Source organism: Sinocyclocheilus rhinocerous, unplaced genomic scaffold (genome assembly GCF_001515625.1).
Source record: "Sinocyclocheilus rhinocerous isolate Xijiao unplaced genomic scaffold, SAMN03320098_v1.1 scaffold1307, whole genome shotgun sequence".
In the NCBI taxonomy this organism is placed as follows: Eukaryota; Metazoa; Chordata; class Actinopteri; order Cypriniformes; family Cyprinidae; genus Sinocyclocheilus; species Sinocyclocheilus rhinocerous.
The window spans coordinates 850,616-874,769 of record NW_015631048.1 but is presented as its reverse complement, the minus strand read 5'-3'; the positions used below and the strand labels follow the sequence as shown (position 1 = coordinate 874,769).

At 37.9% G+C, this 24,154-nt stretch overlaps 2 protein-coding genes across 3 annotated transcripts in view; both read right to left on the bottom strand.

The window, feature by feature from the left end:
• The window catches only part of LOC107741154 (nipped-B-like protein B), a 34,784-nt gene extending 23,356 nt beyond the window's left edge, over positions 1–11,428 (bottom strand). The window contains exons 1-11 of one of the 2 annotated variants that reach the window (XM_016553758.1): positions 11,165–11,428; positions 6,966–7,109; positions 6,240–6,405; positions 5,994–6,124; positions 4,706–4,814; positions 4,407–4,546; positions 3,957–4,105; positions 3,742–3,823; positions 2,463–3,002; positions 664–2,217; positions 380–502 (exon numbers count right to left, since the gene is read on the bottom strand). In XM_016553758.1, coding sequence (XP_016409244.1) covers positions 380–502; positions 664–2,217; positions 2,463–3,002; positions 3,742–3,823; positions 3,957–4,105; positions 4,407–4,546; positions 4,706–4,814; positions 5,994–6,124; positions 6,240–6,405; positions 6,966–7,029 — 3,058 coding nt within the window. In that variant the 5' untranslated portion in view covers positions 7,030–7,109; positions 11,165–11,428. The remainder of the gene's footprint in view (positions 1–379; positions 503–663; positions 2,218–2,462; positions 3,003–3,741; positions 3,824–3,956; positions 4,106–4,406; positions 4,547–4,705; positions 4,815–5,993; positions 6,125–6,239; positions 6,406–6,965; positions 7,110–11,164) is intronic. The other variant, XM_016553759.1, reaches the window with a different exon arrangement.
• A 1,676-nt stretch (positions 11,429–13,104) lies between these two features.
• Positions 13,105–23,436, bottom strand: LOC107741153 (excitatory amino acid transporter 1-like). Its single transcript, XM_016553757.1, has 10 exons — positions 23,208–23,436; positions 22,214–22,461; positions 21,826–21,963; positions 19,120–19,324; positions 18,993–19,035; positions 17,454–17,725; positions 15,768–16,001; positions 15,490–15,684; positions 15,270–15,404; positions 13,105–14,805 (listed from the first exon to the last, which is right to left on the bottom strand). Exons 2-10 carry the CDS (start codon positions 22,392–22,394, stop codon positions 14,595–14,597), a joined length of 1,614 nt encoding a protein of 537 aa, XP_016409243.1. The 5' UTR covers positions 22,395–22,461; positions 23,208–23,436; the 3' UTR covers positions 13,105–14,594.
• Between the last annotated feature and the right edge of the window lie 718 nt (positions 23,437–24,154).

Below are 24,154 nucleotides of genomic sequence, written 5' to 3'. Positions count from 1 at the left end.
TATTGCTCGTGTGATATTGCTTAACTATATGATGTAAATATGAGACAAAAACTCAAACAGGGGCATTTTTGCCCCATATCTTGAATTTTAGGGATATTCTAACTACGTTCTCTAGGCTCCATCACGCAGTGAGTTGTTGCCCTGCCTCATATTTGTCATCAATCAACTGTATGAAATGTCAGATGACCCACACCATAATTAACGCGTTAAATTACCAGCCCTAGTAGAAATATTTTGCCAATAGTTTATTAGTAACACCAACTAAACCAAAGCATTGCTTTCCATTTCATTTTTTGAAATAAGATTGATAGTAAAAACCTGATTTGGATCAAGCAGGCACATTAAGTGTGAAAACATTAGATTCAGTATATTTACTTACGTTCTACAGAGCTACTGTCATCATCTGAGCTGACTTCAGCATACTTGGGCTTGTCATTAGTGGAGCTGCGTCTGCGTTTATTCATTTTCACCCTCTCACACAGTGGTGCACGGGAATCCATCTCTGTCAGCACATGATGAGGAAGTTCCGTTAACACTGAATCCTTGAAGCACCCTACAGAGAGGGCTACTCAAACTCTTCAAATGCATATTCAGACAGTCTGTCAAATCTGTGTACAATGAACTAAAAAAAAAACTCACTGGTCATGAAAACAGGGGACTTACCTCCAAATTTTCCATAAGACGACTTGCTCTTGCTTGACTTGCTGCGCGAATTACTGATCAACTTCTGGACCTCATCAATGGAAAGTTTCTTCAGAACAACAACAGGTTTGGCGCCCTTATTGAGGTCCTCCACCAGGTCCAGTTTTTCTAATTTCACAAGTGGCTCGGAAAACAGCTCTCGTCGCATTTCTTGCATCACGTTACCATCTTTGTCCCGTTTCAACTTGGGAATGACAAAGTTCTTTAATGCACTCGATTTGCCCCCCAGTAGGTAGTTGGGAAATTCTACTGTTTTACTGTCCGAGGACGGAGGCTTGTGTCCATCGAGTCGGTTCTTGTCTCCACTCCGTTTCTCGTCTTTGTTGTTGGGAGTTTTGTGGACTGACCGTTCAGGTTTTGTTCGGGATTCTGCTCCACTACGAGGTTCCTGCTTCACCCGTGGACTGTCAGGACGGGAGCGCTGCTCAGGAGACCGCTTGTCCCGGGCCTCTGTTGATTCTGTGTGGCGTTTCTTTTCTTGGTCTCGATCCTTGTCCCGATCTTTGTCCCGGACCCTCTCCCGTTCCTTGTCCTGATCTTTTTCTCGTTCCCTGTACCGATCTTTTACCCGCTCCTTGTCCCGATCTTTTACCCGCTCCTTTTCCCGATCTTTCTCCCGCTCCTTGTCCCGAGTTTTAACACGCTCCTTGTCTCGGTCTTTGTCCCGATCTTTTTCTCGCACCTTGTCCCTATCTTTCTCCCGCAGCTTGTCCCGATCTTTCTCCCGCAGCCTGTCCTGATCTTTCTCCTGCTCCTTGTCCCGCACCTTGTCTCGATCTTTCTCTCGCTCCTTGTCCCGATTTTCCCCTTCTTTTTCCCGTTCCTGGTCCCGATCTACGTCCCTGTTGTGCTCTACCCGGCTGGACTTAGATGTGTCTGATCGTCGGACTTTAGAGCCTTCATTTTCCCGATCTTTTTGCCTCTCCCCTTTGCTCTCTCGAGTCGACTCCGACCGTCCTTCCTGTTTTCTGGGAGTTTCATGACCTTTTCCCTCAGGCCTCACTTTGTCAGATTTACCGTCATGTCTGTGCTTGGAGGGATCCGATTTCTTTTCCGAACTAACTTTGTTGGAGATCTCCCGGCGGTTCTCGTGCTTGTGTTTGGGAGTTTCTGGTCGTCCATCTGAAGCAGTTTTCTGTGGCATAGTCTCCACCCGTTGCTTGATGACTTCTGGACGACCATCTACAGTCTTCTGCACCTCTCCATCTGTCTTTGATTTAAGCCGCAAGACCCCGGTGGATTCAGAACCATCTTCTGGCCAGCGCTGGGCCTCTGTTGCAGGGACAGGACAGGAGTCCACTGGCCCTTCCACCCTGCCTGCCTGCTGAAGGTCTATACTGACCATCAAGGCCGGCCGACTGGCTCCGTTACTAGCAGCACAAGCCTCTTGAGGTACCAATTTGTTCCCAGCATTGCATCCGCCACCCACGCCAGGTGTTCCAGAAGAGCCTGCGGTGCCCGCAGCTCCTGGTTCCTGAGGGTACGAATCCTGCTTTCTCTTCTTCAGAGGTTTATCTGAAAAGTAAGAATCATACAGGTAAGAAGCAGCATTCAACACATTTACATTTTCATCTACAAATATGAGTGGAGTATGCAGTTGCTTGAATGTTCTGAGTGGGTGCCAGAACACTGCTAACAGTTGTAGTTAGCATGTTACACCTTCACAAGCAGCCGTAATAAAAGCGGTCATTCAGATTAAAGCATTTAGATAATTGATTAAAATCATGCACGTCAAGTGACAACTAGAAAATAAACACAACCTTTATCTTGAACTTCCTTAGAGCAGCGTTCTCGTTCGATAGCGGATTCCCTCTCAATCCTTTCGATCTCAGCAAGAGCATCCAGCTCTGCCTCGTCGTAGGGGGTTCCACTAACTACCCCGGGTTGCTTGGCTGCAAGTGCCCCAGTGTTCTGTAGTACAGGAACCTGCTGGTAGGCCGACTGCTCACCCGAAAGACACTGTCCTGCGGAGAGCCGTTCCTGGGGGTTCTGGTGGTATGGTAAGCTATTGCACGATAGTTCATTCTCAGCATCTGAGCCATGCTCTACCGCCGACAACGGTTCAGCTGACTGCTCAGTCTCAGAAGACTTCACTCGAGACAACTTTATTGTTAGCTTTGTGGAGTCTTTAGTGGGTGAGCTGACAATGTCGTACAATGCACCTTTACCCCCCTCATCTTTCATTAACTTTTTCTGCTTCTTTTTCCGTTCGGGAGAGTCCAACAGGAGGTCAGAAGCAGCATCTCTTGGGGAGGTGTAGGGTGGAGGAGACTGAAGAATCAAGGGCGGCCGAGATCCAACTGAAATGTAACCAACATAAAATAGAAAAATTATACTTTTGTGTAAATCAGCAATATGGCAACAAAATGAACCAGTTTGTCAGAGTTTGGTTGGTTTAATCTCTGCATCGTTGCACATTCACGTTACCCTCCATATCCATATGTTAAGTCTGACCTTGTGAGTCCAAACACTTTATAAGATGCCACAAGCAAACAACATAAGGTCATAATATATAGTCACCCTGTATAAATAATGGTCCTAACTTTTATCTCCATACAGAAATTACACTTAACCAGATAGTGATTCATCTTTCATGAATTCATCTTTCGTGAATTAAATGTCTGTTGAAATAATATTCTCAAATGAAAAAAGTAGAGGCTTGGACCCAGAAACAGTACTCCTTATATCACATCTTAACAATAGGAGAGTATTAGTTTCTCATAGCTGCTGGTCTCTGAATATATTTCCTTGGGAGAACAACAAGCACACAATACAATACATACATACTATACGTACAAGCATATGTGCAAAGGGTGTTTGTTGAAAGTGAAAATAACACAAAATAAACAGTGAATATGGCATTATCTCAAACTTACAGAGGTACACAACTGCCAGTAGTAAAGACGGTGGTACTTACGTTGATGCCACAAACGTACCCAAAGTACAATTTGAAAAAAGACCAGTGGGGGTGTAAATAGGGGCCTAAAAGCATACCCCACCTAAAAATGCTATAGGTACAAAAATTGAGATTCAATCTACCTTTCGGAGTTCCTTCACTTCCTGCAGGGGAGCAGACGGAGCGTACAGGAAAAGAGGCGTTTCTCATAGCGGGGTCACTCTCCTGTGAAAACACAGACAACATGGGTTGAAAAATGTGCTGTTAATACAGATCTAGGCCCAATTGAATTAAGAAAAATAATCTGGAGGCAGAAATATATGTAGGGTTAAAAAAACTTTTGTTGGCAAGCACTCACATCATTTCCAAGTCTCTGGACGATGCTGATGTACTCATCGTTGGAGCAATGCCTCGCATTATGGTTGGAGTTACCCGACACTTGACAGGAGACCTTGTTGTCATGGATGTTCCTCATGCCACCAGGAACTATCGGACTGGATACGGATACTGCAACACACAAAAAAAAAAACCTATTCACTGACTTATTTTTATTTGGAATAATCTGCAATGACTAATTTTTCACAACAAGAACAAGAATTTGCATTAAAAAATGAAATACAGTTTTAACAGCAAGCAATGGTTTTCAGTCATATCATTCAGCAAGGGACATGGATAAAAGAAGATTCACTAAGAACCAACCTTATTAAAACCACTTTTCCTTGAGCCTTGAGGTGTTTTAAGACTACAGATACTGAAAACGGTGACAATCCTCTTGAGGTTCTCTTCAGAGAGGAGAGCAGGGACTCACCTTGCTGGATCTGTTGGTGCTGAGGGTAGCTGTACTGCATGTAGCCTGCAGGGCTCTGTGGCGCATACGGGCTGGGCACTGGGCTGTTCTGCTGGGGCATGTACCTGGTACCAGAGCCCGCCTGAGGTTGAACATATCGGCTGTCGAATAAGAGCAGAACCGGTCAGTATACAGACTGGAAATGGAACCAGGTTCTTCAGCATATTTTAATTACTTTAATCACACCATATGCCGTTCAAATGGTATGCTGTTTGCCACTTACCTATCTAACCCAAATAAAAAGGAAACTGGAACAGTACCTGGGAGGGCTCGGAGTTATAGTGGTTTGCTGGTAGTTTGACGCCGGACTTCCATGCATTGAATTCTGAGGCATCTTGTACGGTGGTATCATTGGCTGTTGCATTAAACCTTCAAAGCAAAAAATAAAGAGTGTCAACAAATTATTATTTAAAATGTTGACTTTGTGTGGCAAATGACATGGCAATTCAAGCTCATATTTTCCATGCTGTCCGACTAGAACTCCAACTAAATAGATTAGTTTTAACTCAGTTAGGAATAAAATAACACTGTGCAATTTGTGACCCAAATGTAAAAAAATATTGAACACTTACAATATTTGCAAATATACACCACTGTTCAAAAGTTTATGGTCTGTAACATTTTTTAATTAATTAGTTATTTAAAAGTTTTTTTTCCAGCAAGGATGCATTAAATTGATAAAAACTGACAGTAAAGACTTAAAAATTTATATTTCAAATAAAGTCGTGGCCTAATGGATAGAGAGTCACCCGAAGGTCACGGGTTCGAGTCTCAGGTCCGGCAGGGATTGTAGGTGGGGGGAGTGAATATCCAGCGCTCTCTCCACCCTCAATACCACGACTGAGGTGAGACCCTTGAGCAAGGCACCGAACCCCCAACTGCTCCCCGGGCGCCGCAGCATTGGCTGCCCACTGCTCCAGGTGTGTGTGTGTGTTTCACTACTCACTGCTGTGTGTATGCACTTGGATGGGTTAAATGCAGAGCACAAATTCCAAGCAAGGGACACCATACTTTGCCACACGTCCTTTCCTTTCCTTTCTTTTGGACTTTTTATTTATTTAGCAGAACAACTGTTTTCAACCGTAATAATAAGAAAAGTTATTTGTGCACCATATCAGCATATTACAATGATTTCTGAAGGATCATGTGACACTGAAGACTGGACTAAAGGCAACTGATAATTCAGCTTTGCCATAACAGGAAAAAAAATAACTTTTTAATATATATCAAATATTATTTCATAATATTACCATTTTTACTATATGTTTGAGCATAAGAGACTTTATTCAGAAAAAAAATTATTGCTGATCCCAAACTTTTGAACAGTAGTGCAAGCCCAGAGTCAAAATGTAAAAAGATTACATTACGGCAGTTTCAAAGGCATTTGGATTTCATACAGCTAAAATTATAATTAAAGTTACCACTAATTAACACTACAGTCTGGAAGCTACAAAAAATGGGATTTCTAATTCAGGAAGCTTAAACAGAGATCACAGAATAAAAAGCATGCCCAGACTAAACAGCTTTATTTCTGCAGTTTCTCCTTACCGCCCTGAACCCCGTATCGGGTGGGCGTACTTTTCTCCCTGAAGACATTGGGGTTCCTGGACAGCACCGTCTGTAGCAGTAGAGGCACATCTCCTTCCGGGTCATCACTGCCCAAGTTGTCCTTCAGCTCTCTGCATGTAAAACCACAAAGACTGAATGAGACGCACAGATATTTCACATATCATGTAAAATAACCACATTTGGTGAGGATGCACTGAAGGAAGGAGGCCGAGGTGAGATACCCACATGTGCTCGGTGGACACCTGGTTGAGGCTGTGGGCCAGCTGGGACACAAGAGTGTCATCCCGCCGGGACAGCAGACAGCTGACCTCCTCAGCGATCCTCCCATTATATAGCAGGCTCTTAGTGGTGGTGGCAGGTAGAGGGGAAGGGAGAGGCAGCTGATTTAACACTGAGAAATAAACACACAAAAAATGAGTTATTCCTTATCACAACAGGAGGCATGAAATATTTCACTCATTTCTTCGGGACTTCCCGTTTCGATCCAGTCACAAAGAAAATTATTGCCCGTACAAATCAAGTCCAAGTCCTATCGATTTAAAAGGTATGAACAAACATTTAATCAACATCTTCGATAGCCAATCAAAAGAGGGCATTCATCAGTATATATCGTCTGGATGAATATTTACACTGATTTTGAAGGTACACCAACTCATTTTAACACCCAAAGAGAAATCAACAGTACTTTCGATAAATGTGTTTATCTGTGTATGACAAAAAGACACTTTATCATGCATAAGGGTGGTCTCCCTCTTATGGTGGCCACTATGTTCAAGTCAAATGATGAGCAGAAGATTACTAACTCTTGATGGTACTCCTATTATCTGATAATGATCAATTTTAAATTTACTTTACATTTCGAAATGTGTTTAAGAGATACAATGTGCATAAATAATTTGTTAAGGGAGGTTTGTTATACAAGTTCAGGTAGCAAGCGTTTGTGCAACTTACGGTCAGTGAGGCTTGCGATCCCAGCGAGAGTGGTGATAGGAACATGAGGCATATCCCCATTCATGCTGAAGAAGGGCAGGGAGCTCGCGTGGATGCACAGGTCGCTCAGTGTCGCTGCTCACTGATCCACCTTTACATCTTTCGCTGCAAGAGGAAGAAGAGGACATGATGACATCATCATCAGGTTCAGTATTATGATGAGAACTTTCTTTTCTGACATATGGAAAAAATAGCACCATATTGCAATTAAAATACTTTAAGGAATATAAGTGCTATGATGCTAGGAAACCAGAGAACAGTACAAATCAAGTTATTACAGTTCTGATGACACTAGTTTTCATTTACTTCATCTTGTCAGTTTAGTTTAATATTTCATAAAGAGGTTTTTATTGTGTTTGCATTGTTGACTAAAATGACAAGCTTTAGTTTCATTTTTATTTTGTATACTACCATTCAAAAAAATCCTTTATACTTTTATTCAACAAGGATGCATTATTTGATCAAAAGTGGCAATCTTACAAAATATTTATATTTTAAATGCTGTCCTTTTGAACTTTCTATTCATCAAAGAATCCTGAAAAAAAGGTTTCCACAAAAATACTAAGCAATACAAATCTTTTCAACATTGATAATAATAAGAAATGTTTCTTGAGCAGCAAATCAGCATATTAGAATGATTTCTGAAGGATCATGTGACACTGAAGACTGGAGTAATGATGCTGAAAATTCAGCTTTGTCATCACAGGAATTAATTTTAAAATATATTAGTATATAAAAGTCATTTTAAACTGTAATAATATTGAATAATATTACTGTTTGTGCTATATTATTGACCAAATATATGCAGCCTTTGTACATATAAGACTGCTTTTAAAACATCTTACCAACCACAGACTTTCGAATCAAAAACAGCCTATATTTTTTCACAACTAGTTTTGCCTCCATAATACAGATGATAACTTTGCAAACACCAGGTTTTCCTTATAACATTACTACTAGATTCAAAATAACCCAGTGTTTTAATAAACATGACACTGATTGCTAGCACTGACATCTGGAAATCTGGAATGTAAAACATAGAAACACCAAAGAAGGTAACTATCTATAAAAGAAAAAAAATGGAGCCATGGAGCCATATACATTAAAACCAAAACCTTAATTTTAAACTTACCATATGCATTATGCACAGAACAAAAGAGGCACCAAGCAAGGCCAGAACTACACGCGCATCTGCTCATCAAATGGGCTTTATTTTGTAGTTGCCCCTCCCCCCATGCTTCTAAAACTGCCTGCACTCCTCTAGGAGGGTTTCCCATCAGGCAGTGGGACAGGCTGCAGGAGACACGGTCCTGTTGAAACAGGAAGGTCTTCCCCAGACGGTTGCAACACATTTGGAAAAACCTAGAGTTTGGCTTCAGCTGCATTCAGCTGCTCAAGAGCCAATCATTTCCTCTAGCAAACCACCAGAGTCTCAGTGAGACTCCAACATCAATTCCAAAACATAAATGACGAGCAGCTGCCTGTGGATGCCCCGCGTTTCACTGCTACGAGAGCAACTGGAAGCAGTGGAATGGAGGAAACATTCAGAAAATACAACTAAAAAGAAAAAATTACTTGAGATTAATTGTATTTTCTTTTTATGGTAATGGCCTATGTAAACAAGAACAGAAATTGACCAATATTGTTATTGTTTTGTTTTTGCTAAACCATTACTGATTATTTTTTAATTGTTTAAAAAACAATATTCAGGGCTATTTTATTATTATTAATATTACTATTATTAATAGAAACAATGTTTTAGACGTATATATTGCAAACATTTAATATTATTATGAACAAAATAATGATTATTATTATAATTAACAATATTAATAACAATGATCAATTAATATCATTTAGTAATAAACTCAGAGTCATTTTTATATTATGTACATTACATTTATTATTAATAGTAATAGTAGTATTATGCAATATGCAATTGTAATTATTATTATTATTATTATTATTATGCACACAAAAAATGAATGAATATTGTTATTTACATTTAGAGACTTATTTGGAGAATACACACTTCTAGTTAATTTTTTTGAATGAACCTTTAGCATTCAAGAACATCAAGTACAATTTTATATAAACAGTATGACTAAGAATTTGCAGAATAATCCACTAATTCTACAGGTGGTTCTGGCAGGCGGTAATCTATAATTGATGGACACAATAACATAATATTTAGGCCATAATTACACAACAACAAATAAAAAAGGACTATACATTGTGCAACACAATTATAGATGTGCATGAGTAGACAGAGCTTTCATCCACACAGTCTTTGGACTACACATATAAACCAGTATAGCTCAAACTTGATTGATATTCCCAACCAAACAGATCCTGACCAGTTCTCTCTCTCTATTTCAATATCTATCTATCTATCTATCTAGTTTGGGTGACTCATCATGGTGCCTTATTGACTGACTAGACAACAGTGTAATAATGAAACAAAACCAGGAAAAGTGCTACTGTGAATACAGCTACTTGTTATTACACAAACATTTATCCAAGTAAAAATGAAAGACAACAGGAACAAATGTACAGCAAAAGCATCAAATTATGTTGAACTGTCAACTCATTTAAAGTTAATCTCAGGACAAGCTTCATCATGTCTGTTAATTTATTAAAGGTAAATATATAAATATAGGTCTCCTATGTGAAATCTCACTCCCAGATTACAGCCACAGCTCAATGTTTCTGCAGCACCAGCTGCTCCAATAAAAGACCACAGCAATTTAAACCAACAAATCTGACAGTCTTGTCATAAACGTGAGCGATTTCAACTGTAATCCCTTCTCGGAATCTACTGTTATGAAGCTAGAATCTTGTCAACAAACACAGAACTTTAAATTTACTTTTGGTTTTTGATTTGTGCACGTTTTGGATATCAACTGCTAAAGCTAACTGAATCCTAGCAGCATTTCATTCATTCAATCATTCATTCATTAATTCAATCTTAGCAGTCATAAGGACTCTTTCAAACTCAAACTGCATGTTTTTTTTTTTTAAATAAAGCCTCAATTTTGTTTTCAAATATATAAAATACAATTATTTTCTATAACAATAACTGTTTAGATATGAGTTATTGAACGTTTTTGTTTATAAAAGACTGATAATTTTATTCTGTTCTTTAGAAACACATGAGCATTATAAATGCTTGTAATATTTGTGTATGATATTACTAATCTCACTATGACTTCAATCATTTCATATATGCTTTAACAAACCTTTATATTCAAAGATAATTAACAGTAAACAAGCACCGAAACTAATTTCATATTTGCCTTAGTAAATGAAAATTATACTGAGCTGCAGGTAAAACCCTTATGAATAATAGTTATGAATTTTTGGATGCCAGCATTATTCAGTACAAGAGTGTATTGTTTGCTCTTTATTTTGACAGATTCTCAAAGGTTTGCTATAATTAGATATTGTGGATCTCATTAATAAAACTATTCTGATGTCTAGTAAGTTCAGTTTTAGGAAGGGAGTATTGTTTATTCTGATGAATAGTTAATCTGGTTTACTATCTAATCTAGATGGTTATGATATTGTTTACTGAGCTAAATGCTAAATAAGAGGAGAGTTTTTGTTTATTCTCACAAATGGCTAATGAGAACTGCTTAAAATGACCATTGTTTATACTCTAATGGCTATTAAGTTTTGTTCGAATATGAGAGTATTGTTCATTCTGATTTCTAGTTCATATGGATTGTTCTGATATGATTTTGTGTACTCTGACAGATGCTGGAAACGGTTTTACTCTAAAATCACAGCATTGTTTACTCTAATGGAAGGTGAATGAGGTTTACTCTGAGAGGACAGTATTGTTTACTCTGGTCTGCGGAGCTGCAGGCCTGTATGACTCTTATCACCGGGCTTCAGGTTCAGCTGCACACCTGCATCTCCAGATGAACCCCCCTGGACCGGCTGAGTCCGTTTAAACGGCCCGTTTTGGCCTTTCGTTCGCGAACCATCCGAACCGCGGATTCGCCTGCGGGCCCGCACCAAGCTAACGCGTATGCTAACGCGAAGCGAGGGCTGCACAACACCGATAACCTTTCGGAAAGTCCGAAGCAGTCCCACCCCGAGAACGGGCTACTGTGCTTCCCCGCTCGGAACCAGCGAAACGGGCCCGGCGCATTTACCTGAGGCTCTGTTGTTGAAAGGTGAAGGTGGGGGGTTCGGGCTCGCTGTGTCCCTCTCACAACAATAATCCGGGTCGCACCGCTTCCTCTCACTGCGAACATGAAGACGGACTTGAGGCGGTCATTCCTCTCGTAGGCGTCCGCGGAAGCTCGCACTTTACTCCGGACGATGGCAGAAAAAGATTCGGTGCCGAAAGGCTCCTTGGCGCTCATAAAAGAATCCACACAGACTCCCTCTCTCTCGCAGAACAAAATGCCGACCGGAAGCACTGCTGCAGGAATGACTCCCTCCACCGGCGCCGAACCAACCAGCAGCGACCCGCCGACTTCCGCTGCCTGCTCTCCTCCCCTTCCCTCCTTCTTCCATCCGACGCTTCCCGTCCTCTCCTCTATCGTCCTCCACTCTGTTTTCTTCTCCCTCCTCTCTTCTTTTCTCCTCATTCACGCTTTTGCTTTCTAGTATTCATTAAATGTGTATAAATAACGTGAAGGCTTATTAGAAAATTATCTTTTTTCATTTGAGGCAAGACGCTTCAGCAAAACCATTGTTTTTTAACGCAGTCAGTTTTGGGGTTTTGTGATCTTTTGCTTTCATAATAATCAGACCAGCGGAAAGAAAACATCCAAAATACACTTAAAAGTGTTTAATTTATTACATTCGATTTGTTTGCGTCTGTAGATTTCGATTACAATACAATAAAGGACGTTCTCTCCCTTTTTTTTCATGCATTGAGCCAGACATCACTTCAGTAGCATTTACATACAGAAGTTTTTTTAACATATGAATTTGTTCATATATCATTCTCCTGATTTATATAAACATTGTTTTTATTTTTTTTTAATTAAAAATTAACCTGGGCTTAAGTAAATTTCAGACTTAACAGAAAACTTTTAATGCAAAATTGAATTTATTAATGTACTGCAGTTGTTCGACTGGGGATGTATGGTGATAACTAGTAATTTTTTTAACCCTATGCACCTGTGGTGTCTTGCGTTGGCTTTTAAAGTTACTATCAAAAAATTGGTTGACTTAAAATAATTGATTAAAATAAGAATGTTTTTTTTTATTAACAATAATATTGAACCAATGTTTTTGTTCATATACTATACGCATCTGGATGTCAGCTCAACTGCGCCCTCTCACGGTACTACACTAAAAATGCCGTTATGTTAATAATGGGGGATAATTGTCACACTTCTTAAACCAGTAAATATGACTTCTGTAACTTCGGTATAGGCACATACTTTAAACTCGTAACTATTAAACATTTGCACCTGGAAAAACGATGCATTTCACTGAACACCTACTGACCTTTTGTGACAACATACCCCAACGTCAAGACATACTGTCATACCGAATGGGACAAACTGTCAATATGGAACCTGCAACTAAATAACATTTACATGCTTTGTGGCACAATAAAACAGTAAAACGATTATTGAACAGCAAAACTGTAAAAAGGAAATGCACAAAAAATGAAAAGCCACTGGCCAACAATTAAGATAAATGTATGCATTTATATTGGAATTTCAATCTTGAGGACAGAATCCTCAATATATTCTAATAAAGGAGGGTTTTGAAATAGATACAGAAAACAAGCATTTGTGTAATTGGACATTTAACTCAAATATGTGCATTAACTTTGTTTGAATGTAGTGCTTTTGTTTGTCTGAAGAAAATCATTGACCACTAGATGGCAGCATAAGTCCATTTAGAATGATCCACTAGGCAAGAAATGTATTTTTTTTATGGTGTGAAGTATAAGTATAGGCATACGTTTAAGTAGGTACAAGTATAAGTCTGTCTTGGCCTTTTTAATAAATATATTTAAATATATTAATTATATCCCTTATATTTATTAGGCTAATTCTCCAATCTCATAGCAGAGTTTGTTGAAAACTACTCATCTAGCATCAGTAAAACAAAAATTTCCACGCAATGCATCGCCACTCTCCATTTTATTCAAAACTATATTTAACACACAACATCCGTATGCTCTTTATTCTATAGTTCTAATCACCCATTTTACTTTTTATGGACTTGACAGGAAATATACAGCAACATGAAAAAAACTAAGCATTTTTTTTTAAAGGCAAACAAATAAAAGATCACAGTTTCCAGCTGAGTACATGTGAGTCCAACCTGTGTCTATAGCATGTTTTCAAAAGATTTACAGTTTTCAGAATGACTCAGTTCTGTATGTCATTGCAACCGTAGGACTGTAAACATTCAGTCCAATTTCCTACAATAATCAGTAGCAGCTACATATTTCTATTTATCGTTAATGTTAGCAAATGGCAATAAAAAGGGTCAGTGGATGAACTACAGCAGAATAAAAAAATCTCATAAACGCATAAGTATGTGTGTGTTCAGTTAGGATTAGTTGTGCGGAGCTGCTGAGAAAACTCAAATATCTGCTGTAATAGCTGCTGAAACACTCAGTCTTCTCATACATAAAGATGTGTAAAGCAGCTTTCAAAGCTAAACATAATTTTCTCTTGATATTTACAGTTTGACATATTTTATACTCCATTTTTAGATGATCACTTTATACACAGAGCCCAACAGTATTTAATCTTGGAATCCTGCCCATGTCATACTCAACTTGTTCATTAAACAAAGTGTAATGAACTTCTGTCTGTTCATCAAATGAATAATTTACTGACATTCATTTCTGCTTAAAAATCAGTTCTGTGTACAGTCATGACCCTGTTCATTTTGACACTCTTAAGGTTTAAATCTTGCTGCTTGTATTATAGCGCATGTAACAAACGCTGGTCACAACATACCAATGCCTTCCACATAGATTCACATTTCAGCTAATTATTAAAATAATGAAAAAGCAATACAAAAAATGATTATTATATATTTTTGTCAAGGTAAAACTCTCCTGCCAAATCAATTTAACAATCGGTATGACCTGCAGACAGGAGACAAAAGCACAAGAACCAAATTACAGTAAAAGGTCAAAAGAAGTTTGAAAAAGAAATATTCAAAAACAAAACTAAATATACATATACAACGCCCCCTAAAATATTTGGACACTTAATAAACACTTCAAAAACTTATGAATTTTATTGCATAGATCGCTAAATATCAAACCAAGCAGCAACTTGGGGCTTTTCTCAAAACTGACTTCACTTTTTTAGTCATTTTTGTGAATGCATGAAGTTAAGTGTAGTTCATATCCATAATTATGAACATTATTCTAAGTTTGACAACCAGAAAGTGTCCAAATGCTTAAATACCATGCTTATACTATATTTCTTTGAAATAAATGCCATTTAGTTTGATATTTTCTCATTAAAAAGCAATGAACTTCTTATATTTTTAAGTGCATCTTAAGTGTTCATATATTTTTAGGGCCACTGTACATATACAAACGCAAACACACACAAAATCCTTGGTTGGGGGTTGATTATGCATCCTCTACATCTTGGTCTCACTGTCTGGTGGTTTCTCATTCTCATATTCGTTCTCCTGAGGGATCATCTGATAAGGTTTCTTCACTTCATTCTCCTCCAGCACTGAGCTCCCCAACTCCACATCGGCGTTCTGAAGCTCATCTTTGGACAGGAACTCTATGATTCCAGCTCCTATAGAATCTCCCAGGACGTTAGTTGTTGTGCGAAGTCGATCACTGTAAGTGCAAAAGAAAAGGGAATAAAAGAGGAAATGAAGAATCGATTTATTGCGATCAGCGATACTTGTTTAGTTGTAAAAAAAAAAAAAGTTTCCTACTTTCATCTCAGTTTTCATCCTAGTTTTAAAAGAGGCTCTTTTAGCTGTGTAACTTGTGGGGATCTATCTGGAATGATTAATTTGGCCAACCTAATTACGTTTCTATGTTAAAACCAATTGAATTACATGAAAAAAAAAATGGAGCAAGTCTCATGGGAACACATCAAAGTGTGTCACCTGGGTTGATAATGGGAAAAAAAAAAATGAAGGGAGTCCCAAATGAGAGGAAAGATAAAGTGCCAAACGCAGTCACTTTTCATTCTTGTTTTGCCTTATTTTGCAAAATACTTCAATAAATATATTTCTGTACCACTATTTCCTTTTAAACCAAATCATATTGAGATTCTACAAACGGTCACTCACAGGAACCAATCAACTGCAATGATGAGGGTGATGTCATCGGTTGGGAGTCCGACAGAGGTCAGCACAATCACCATGGTGACCAGACCAGCCTGAGGGATTCCGGCCGCCCCGATACTTGCAGCAGTCGCTGTGATGCTGTATTATTAAAGAGAATACTAATCACGCTCAGAAACGTCATTCAGTTTTCTTAATGAATTATTTATATTTCAAAATAACCCACCTAATGGTTATGATCTGCCCAAAGTTCATATCCATGTTGTTAACCTGGGCGATAAAGATGGCTGCCAGGGCTTCATACAGCGCTGTTCCATCCATGTTGATTGTGGCTCCAACAGGCAGCACGAATCGAGTCACGCGTTTGTCGACTTTGTTATTCTCCTCAAGGCATTTGAATGTAACCGGAAGAGTGGCTGAGCTGGGAGATGTAAAACAAATATGAAAAAGTGAAATGAGAGTAAAATATTCCTGATTTAGACAGCTTGACATTGTCGGACTTACCTGGAAGAGGTACCAAGAGCCGTGATGAGGGCCTGCAGCAAACCCATGATGAAGATGAAGGGGTTCTTCCGCGTGATGACGAAGTACAAAGTCGGCAGAATGATCATGCCGTGTATCATGAGGCCGATTATCACTGTAATCGTATACATGCCGAGCTGACCGCCCATTTCAGTGATGTCATCCATCTCCACGATTTTTCCAGCAATCAGAAAGAGGATACCAATAGGTGCATACCTGGGAATAGGGTATGGTGTTTAAAGATACATTTACATTCATTCAAGTTTGTTAATTCGGTTTTATTTAAAACCAGACTACCAAAGAGTGGAAAAGAAACTGATTCAGATTCAGAAGCAGCACTTGTTAATAACGGTTCCCAAAATGTCAATGAGCTACACATGTGATGAAAAAGGGGTCATGAAAAAGGGTCACACAAAATGAGAGCACAGGGCACATTTCTGTTCAGACAAACGGGAAATTCATCTATTTTTATAGTAAGGTGAAATTATGACGAGGCGTTTCTGTGGTGAATTATAATGAATGTCTTTTTGTAAGTTACTTACATGACAAGCAACGAAAATGTAGTTATTCTTCTTGAGGATGATTGTTGTTATTCGAAACAAAACAAGTCATCCTCATGAATGAAATTCCAATAAATAAATACCAATAAATTCTAAAAAAAATATTTATTATGGTTTTGAAATGATAATGGTTAATATTTTACATATACACTATCATTCAAAAGTTTAAAGTCTAAGATTTTTTAATGTTAATGAAAGAAACTCACCAAGGTTGAATTTATCTGATAAAAATACAGTAAAAACAGTAATATCGTGGAATAATGTTACAGTTTAAAAACAACCATTTTCTATTTGAATATGTGTTGAAATTTAATTTATTCCTGTGATGGTAAAGCTGAATTTTCAGCATAATTACTCCAGTTTACAGTGTCACATGACCCTTCAGAGATCATTATAATATGTGACTCTGGACCACAAAACCAGTCATAAGGGTCCATTTTTTTCTGAATAAATAAACTTTCCATTAGAGTATGGTTTGTTAGGATAGGACAATATTTGGCCGAGATACAACTATGTGAAAATCTGGAAGCTGAGAGTGCAAAAAAATTGCAAAATTGCAAATCTTTGCAATGCATATTACTAATCAAAAATTAAGTTTTGATATATTTACGTTAGGAAATTTACAAAATATCTTCATGGAACATGATCTCTACTTAATATCCCAATGATTTTTGGCATAAAAGAAAAATCAATAATTTTGACCCATAAAATGTATTGTTGGCTAGTGCTGCAAATATACCCCAGCGACTTAAGACTGGTTTTGTGCTCCAGGGTTACATATGCTGACTGGCTGCTCAAGAAATATTCCTTATTATTATCAATGTTGAAAACAGTTGTTCTGCTTAATATTTTTGAGGAAACCATGATACATTTCAGGAAAATATGTTTCAATATAGTATTTTTCATTTTATTCGTTAATAGCAGAATTAAAAGCTAAATCGATTTAGGAAACACTTGATAAAATGTTACGCTCACTCTTGAAGTTTATTGTAAACTCATAAGTTTAAATTAAGGAACGGATATTGGAAAACCCGCCTTAGGCTACATCAACACAGTTTTTAATCTAGTTTACTTTTTAAACACTGTTTGTGTGTCTGGAATCACTCACCACATAATAATAGCAACAAGTCGCATGATGGCCTCGTTGAGGGAGTCGAAGAAGTCTCTGAGAGCCTGTCCCTGTTCCTTCATATTCCCAATGATCAAGCCGAAGCACATTGAAAACACCACCAGCCCGAGGGCATTAACCCCGTTGGTGGTGCCCGGGAGAGGGATCACTTCCTCTTGGGCAATCTCCTGGGTGACGTTAGTTAGGTTGAATATCGAATCGTTTACGATCATCTTCACGTGAATGACCCTCTTGCCATATTGGGTCTTAAACTACAGGAGGAAGAAGAGAAGTAGTTTTAAAAATGAGCAAGAATCTGATCGTTTTGGATTGCTAGAATACTTCTACAGAAAGACTCTTTTCAATATTTGTGAAATATGTTTTATTTTTATTTTTTTAGATCTGGTTGACTGCAGGGTGTCCCTGCGGAGTGTGTCCGGACAGACTGTGAGCCACTGTCAGGCTCTTCAGTGTCATTATCTTGCCATTTCTGACCCATTATATCTGACTGTGGCACCATTACAGCTCTGCCAAAGCTCTCAGCCGGTCCAAACACAGCTGTGGGTCGAACTCTAGCCAGACTCTCAAAATGCTAAATGGAAAATGTCTATTCCTTACACGCTAAGTTAACTAGCTTGGGCCAGCAGGAGGAGAAATGAAACGTTGTCAAGACTTGTGAGCAGTATTGGTATAATTATAAATTCAAGGCCTCCCAGAAAAACATTTTGGATCCAAGAGTGATACATTTAAAGTTTTTGTCCTTTGAGATGTCAACAAGTCTTATCAAATCTAATGATAAATTTACTTCCTGCTGAACAGGGAAACATTAGAATTTCACCCCAAACTGCTCATGAACTTCATAACCTGAAGCATCTATGACATATACAGTATATCTAAATATTATATATCTATGACCACTTATTCTACGCCATGCACATAGATTCTATTCTATGAGAGTCTTTATTCAATATTTTATTCAATAATTTTTTTTTCAATTAATAATTGGCAATTAAGTGGTTAATAATTAAGGAATAACCCAATAAAACAAACTTTAACTTCTGCTATGGTGCACGCACCTCACATTTTTGTAAATCTTTACCCTCAGAAAAATAAAAAATGTAATTCACATCTGTTGGTGAGTACATTTACTTTTAAAGCTTTTTTTGTCACAATTTAGTTACATGAAAATAAAATGTATACATTATTTTATATAAAATTGATGTGTTTTTTTTTCTTTTTCTCTTTTTGAAATATTTTTATTTTATTTTATTTTATCTTGTTTATTTTGCGAAGAAACAACATTGTGTTACAGGGAAATACCTTTTTGAATACCTTTTTAATAATTAAATTAAATTAAATTTTTATTTTATTTTAGTAATGAAGATTTTAGCCAAGAAAATGCTGTTCTTTTTTTTTACCATTGCTTTCATAATGTGTGCAACAGAGAGAGATATTATTTAATAAATCTTTATGATTATCTAAGATGGTATTTTAAAAAAACAATTTTGAATAATAGGATCATGTGAAAAACATTCTCACCTGTTGAGTGCAGGCCTGAACCAGATTAGGAGGAAACATGTTTCTGCAAAAGAGTGTATATAATGAATAAAGTCACTGGTTCATATCAGTATTTCGGAGAAACCGATGGACTACACCTGTCCATTACCTGATGAGGTCGAGGAAGGCATCGGCTGGGCTGACCTGCTCGATCTTCTGCTGTTTAGTGAATTCATCCTTTGAGCCTTTGCCCGGGTGGATAATCAGAACCATAATGATGCCGATGAACACTGCGATGAAAGTGGTGGTCATATAGTATATGACTGCACGCATGCCCATCTTTCCAGAGGCGCGACGGTCCAATGCTGCCATGCCTAGACCGAAAGAATTAGAATTTAGCATTTTTTTCTATGAGAATGAACCCAAATCACATTTGAATAAACACTTGGTTACGCATGCCATCATTGCTGAAAAGACCAGGGGGCTGCGTTTCCCAAAAACATCGTAAGTTGATCGTAGCTCCATTGGTTTCAATGGGTCTATGATGTACTTAAGCTTACGATGCTTTTGGGAAACGCAGCCCAGGTCTTGTACCAAGACTTAAATGCAAAAATCTCACCAGAATTTGTACAGACATGAAGATATGTGGTGGTTGTGAAAGACAAAAGATTCATGACTTAATCTTCACTTAGCTGAAAAGTACTATATCGCTTGACTTTAAAAGTCTCTTAGGATTAATTGCAATCATTTTAGAAGTCAATGGAGCAAAAAGACTTTGACTTGCCAAAACAAATTAAGGTTTGAATTTGGAACAAGTCAGGGGCCTTTCTGCAGCCCTGATCCCCAGAGCAGAAAGAGAAAGCAGCCATTGTTTGGTCCTCTCGTCCTCCTGGGGGCCCAAACTTCAGCATCTTTTAAAGTTCAGCCTCTCACTTCACAATTTCCTCTGTTCATACTCCATCTCTCGCAACCATACTCTCTCACTCTCTTGATCTGCATTCGTTCATCTCTTTCACTCTCGGACAGGCCTGGGAAATTCCTCCACCTGCCCGTGTTTCAGCGGTCATGCCACCCTCTCTATGTCTCCACAGCAACAGCAAACAGTCTCCCAATGCACTTGTATCAAACTAAAGAAATGACTCATGTTGTGCAGTTACAAAGAAGTGAATAAACAAAACAGCCCCCTCTCACACCCAAGTGTGCCACAATTACCGAATAAAATGCCCAACAAATAACAACAATAATATCTATTTTGTTATTTATTTTATTTTATATTTAATTTAATTCAATTTAAATAATAATAATTATTATTATTATTACTAACCAATCAGAGTTTGTGGTATATTTAAAACATGGAGTCTGAAGGAAGTTCTCTCATTCCTTTATGTGTATGAAGTGAAGCAGCAGGGGTACAACCTCTGCCTCATTCTCACTGCCACTTTTAATAGAAGCACAAAGAGGTCACTGTCTACAAACCAGAAAATGGTGCCCAGCGTAATGCTATGCTTCACAGAGGCACAGCTGTAACACCTGTTTCCTTGAAAGTTGCTACTACTTTTGAGTGTTTGATGAGATCTGAACAAAAAAAACAAGGTGACTTCATTGCTGTTCTATCAGCTCCATGTTAACTCTTCCCCTCCAGCATTTTTTAAAAAAGTTGCCAGCCACCGCAAGAGATTTTGATGATTTTCACCAAAATTTGATGGCCTCCAGTATATTTTGCTGCATGAATATTTGAATATGCAATACACCAAAATAAAGATCAGAGCCTCTACTTTTAAACAAAAAAAATCAGTTTTATTCTAGCTTAATATAGAATATTCTAGCTTGAATATAGGTAGGTTTCATAAAAAATGCAAGGTGAGAACATCACATTTTTATCAAAAACTACATCGGGATAATATTCAGTACGATTATCAAAGCATAAATCCAGTAAATCGCTTCCATCAATACCTCCAAAGCTTGCACAGACATATACCACTTCCTGGACCAAAATTTTACTCTGTAACATTATGCAGTTTTCATTTATATGCCGTCTATTGCTGATGATCGCATTATTTTTCATATGCATCTGTGTTTACATAAGAGATCGCTGGTTTCTCCGTCCTGTTCAGGTGTGTTTTTGTTCGGGAGGTTTTGTACCCGTTCAGAAGATGCGTAATAGCGCCCCCGAGCGTATAACAGTGAAAACACGAAAAGCCGCAAAAACTCGTCTTTGGCGGGGAAGCGTTTTCTTGTAAAAGACGAGATAACTCATCAATGGCGGGGAAAGAGTTAAGTCTTTTTGTGTCACTAATTGTCTTATACCTATACATTGACTTTATGCATTGAATTCTGAGGCCCTTTAAATCTTGAGCTGCTTTGTGTCATTAATTGGCCACTAATTTCCTTCCTTTCCATGCTTCTTTTTATCCCTTTTCTCCTTCACATCCTATAGAATTAGTTTAAAAGTCCAGCCACTCCCTCAATTTCAAATTCACGTCATTCTAACATTCTCATTCTATTAATGACTTGATTTTACTATGTCCTCACATCACTGTTTTGCCTTTTCATTATAAGCAGGTCTGTCAATTAAATTCTCAGGGCCTGGGACAACATTTTTATAGATGGATCCCATCAGCCCAAACTCAAAGAGCAGCTAGACTATTGAGGATTTCATTAATCATTTGGCCTGGGACAATGCCCCAGTTGCTCCACCCCTTTTTCTTCTATACTTTCCATAAAGAGTTAAGATTTTCAGTTAAGACTTATGACTTAAGTTCCCAGTTATTGCTGTAGATTGCTGTAACATATTTAATTTAAAATCTGCAGTCAAACTGTTGCATGACACATTTCTGGCTAAAATTTTTTTTATCAAAACAATAAAATATCGTACCTGTAATCAAACTTGAGACTAGAAGTGGAAGCACTAGCATCTGCAGCATACGCATCAATAGCTCACCAGGAAAGGAGAAATACTTCACTTCTCTGTATGACATTTTATATGGCCTCAAAACAAAACCCAGCATGATACCTGGAAAAAAAAAAAGCATTTCAGATGCACAGATCTGTTGAAAACTCTTTTCTGTCATAAATCAAAAGGCATTCATTGTCAAAAGAATTTTTGGCTTTACAGCAAACTGGTGGTTGGTTGTACAGTAGATTTGTGTCCTTGACCAAGACACTAACTTCAGGTTAGATGTCTTCTTTAGATGGTTAGAGCAAACTTTCATACTTGAAAACTTCCTGAACTAAAATAATTTCACTAAACCAGGTGCACTGACCAAAGACCACAGCTCCAATGGTGAGGAGCACAAAAGCATTTCTTCTCAGAAAGCTCTTCACGTCATCTTTAGTGATGTCCTCCACTTTCTTCCTCGCCTTTAGGGAACGCAGGTGAATTCCCTCTCGGATCTGCTGCACGCGATTGCGCGACCGCGGCTTCTCCCCAGTGCTTTTGGTCATGCTGGCGGTGTCACTCAACACACTCCGATCAAACTAGCTGGGCTGAACCGGTGACCCAAAAGAGACCCTACACAAGAAGAAGAAAAAAATGAGACAAACTCTATCTCGCACACCCACTGATCTAAATCCCAAATCCTTGAGTTAAAATGGGAAAGACAGCAAAAAATAATGGAAAACCAAAATGCAACCTAAAAAATATGCAGTAGTGTAATTCATTGGAAATAACTTAATTAATAAGCATAAATAATTCTAAGCATATTTTAAAATATATGATAAATGCAACGACATTCCATGTAAATGGCAGCTTTTTTATTACTGAAATAAATATATTTATAATTTAAACTATATAACATGCAATTAAATTACTGAAATAAAAAAAATTTAATAAATATTTGAAATGATATATGAAATAAAATGTTATGTAAATGAATTTTTTACTAAAAACTAAAAAAAGAAATATATTCATACACACGTTTTAAATATATATGATATGCAATTATATTATGCAAATGAAAGCTTTTTTATTATTATATATTGCATTTTATAGGCAACTAAATTTCATGTAAATTTATTTTTTTTACTCTACAAATGAAAAATGAATTTATAAGACCTACAGTTATTTGCTTTTGTAGCTGAGGTTCATCAATTCAGTGTGAACCACATAAATCTCTCTGTGTATTTAAATTCTACAGAATGCAAATACTGTCATTTATAATTAAATCTGATTTCCAGGTTAATGTTGCTCAGCCAAAAAAATAAAAAATAAAAAATGCTCCATAGCTACAAGTAGCTGAGAGAAGAAGAGCTGCTTACCTGCTTCCAGTGAGCTCTTGTGCTGAGAGATGCCCTGAGTGATCAGAGTTAGCCAGTCTGTGCTGGGAATTGAATAACCTTCCACCAGTAAGAAGCTCCTGATGCTCAGGATCTCAGAAGGGGAGGAGCTAAATAACTCCAAATAGGAGATGCTCAAGACACTTCAAAGGGGGGCCCAGTGGTGGTACAGTACATGAATGATGGAATGGCAGGAGGGTTCTTGCTTGATTCTCACATTAAAATAAATGAAACTGTTAGAATATACCAATTAAAAAACAGTTCAGAAACAGTTCAGTTTCAAAGGCTAATTAACGTCACTCCGATGCTAATTTTGTACAAATGCTGTCAACTTTCCAAGCTTTCTTTGAGGGCACACATGAGGTGAACCCCAGTCGTGTTTCTGTGACATCCAACGCTAAGCGTTCATAACTCGCATCGTGTTTGACATTTAATCCTGAGAGACGGTTTCAATGGTTGAGAACGAACTCGTTCTGTGATTTGGAGGGCGAGAAATAACGCTCTCGGCAGGTCTTTGGACTCTTCAGATGACACTCGTGATGGGACTTCCTGTGGGGTGAGCGTTCTTTCTCACACACACACTCACACTCACACACACACACTCACCTCTCTCCCACAGGCCCCACAAACAGACCTTCCCTCATTCAGTGTGCGAACCGTTCCCGCCCCAGCAGGTGACGTCACCGCCGTGTCATTTACATTTGGAGTGATTTAAACCAATTAAATGGTTTGTCACATCAGGTGACAAAATATTTTGGACATATTTTATCAGGTGTAAAGATTACCTAAAAACCATACTTGAGTAAAAGTACAGATACAGTGAAAATTACTCCACTACACGTTACAAGTCACCAATTCCAAAACAACTTGAGTAGAAGTCTTAGAGTATCTGATTTTAACAGTACTTAAGTATTTTACTTATACTAAAT

Excerpts from the sequence above, each read along its gene's own strand:
- LOC107741153 (XM_016553757.1), bottom strand. The coding sequence starts at position 22,394 with ATGACCAAAAGCACTGGGGAGAAGCCGCGGTCGCGCAATCGCGTGCAG. Across the intron at positions 21,964-22,213 it reads CATTGGAGCTGTGGTCTTTG|GTATCATGCTGGGTTTTGTT; the intron begins GTCAGTGCACCT and ends TTTTTTTTCCAG. Across the intron at positions 17,726-18,992 it reads TTCAGGCCTGCACTCAACAG|TTTAAGACCCAATATGGCAA; the intron begins GTGAGAATGTTT and ends TTCCTCCTGTAG.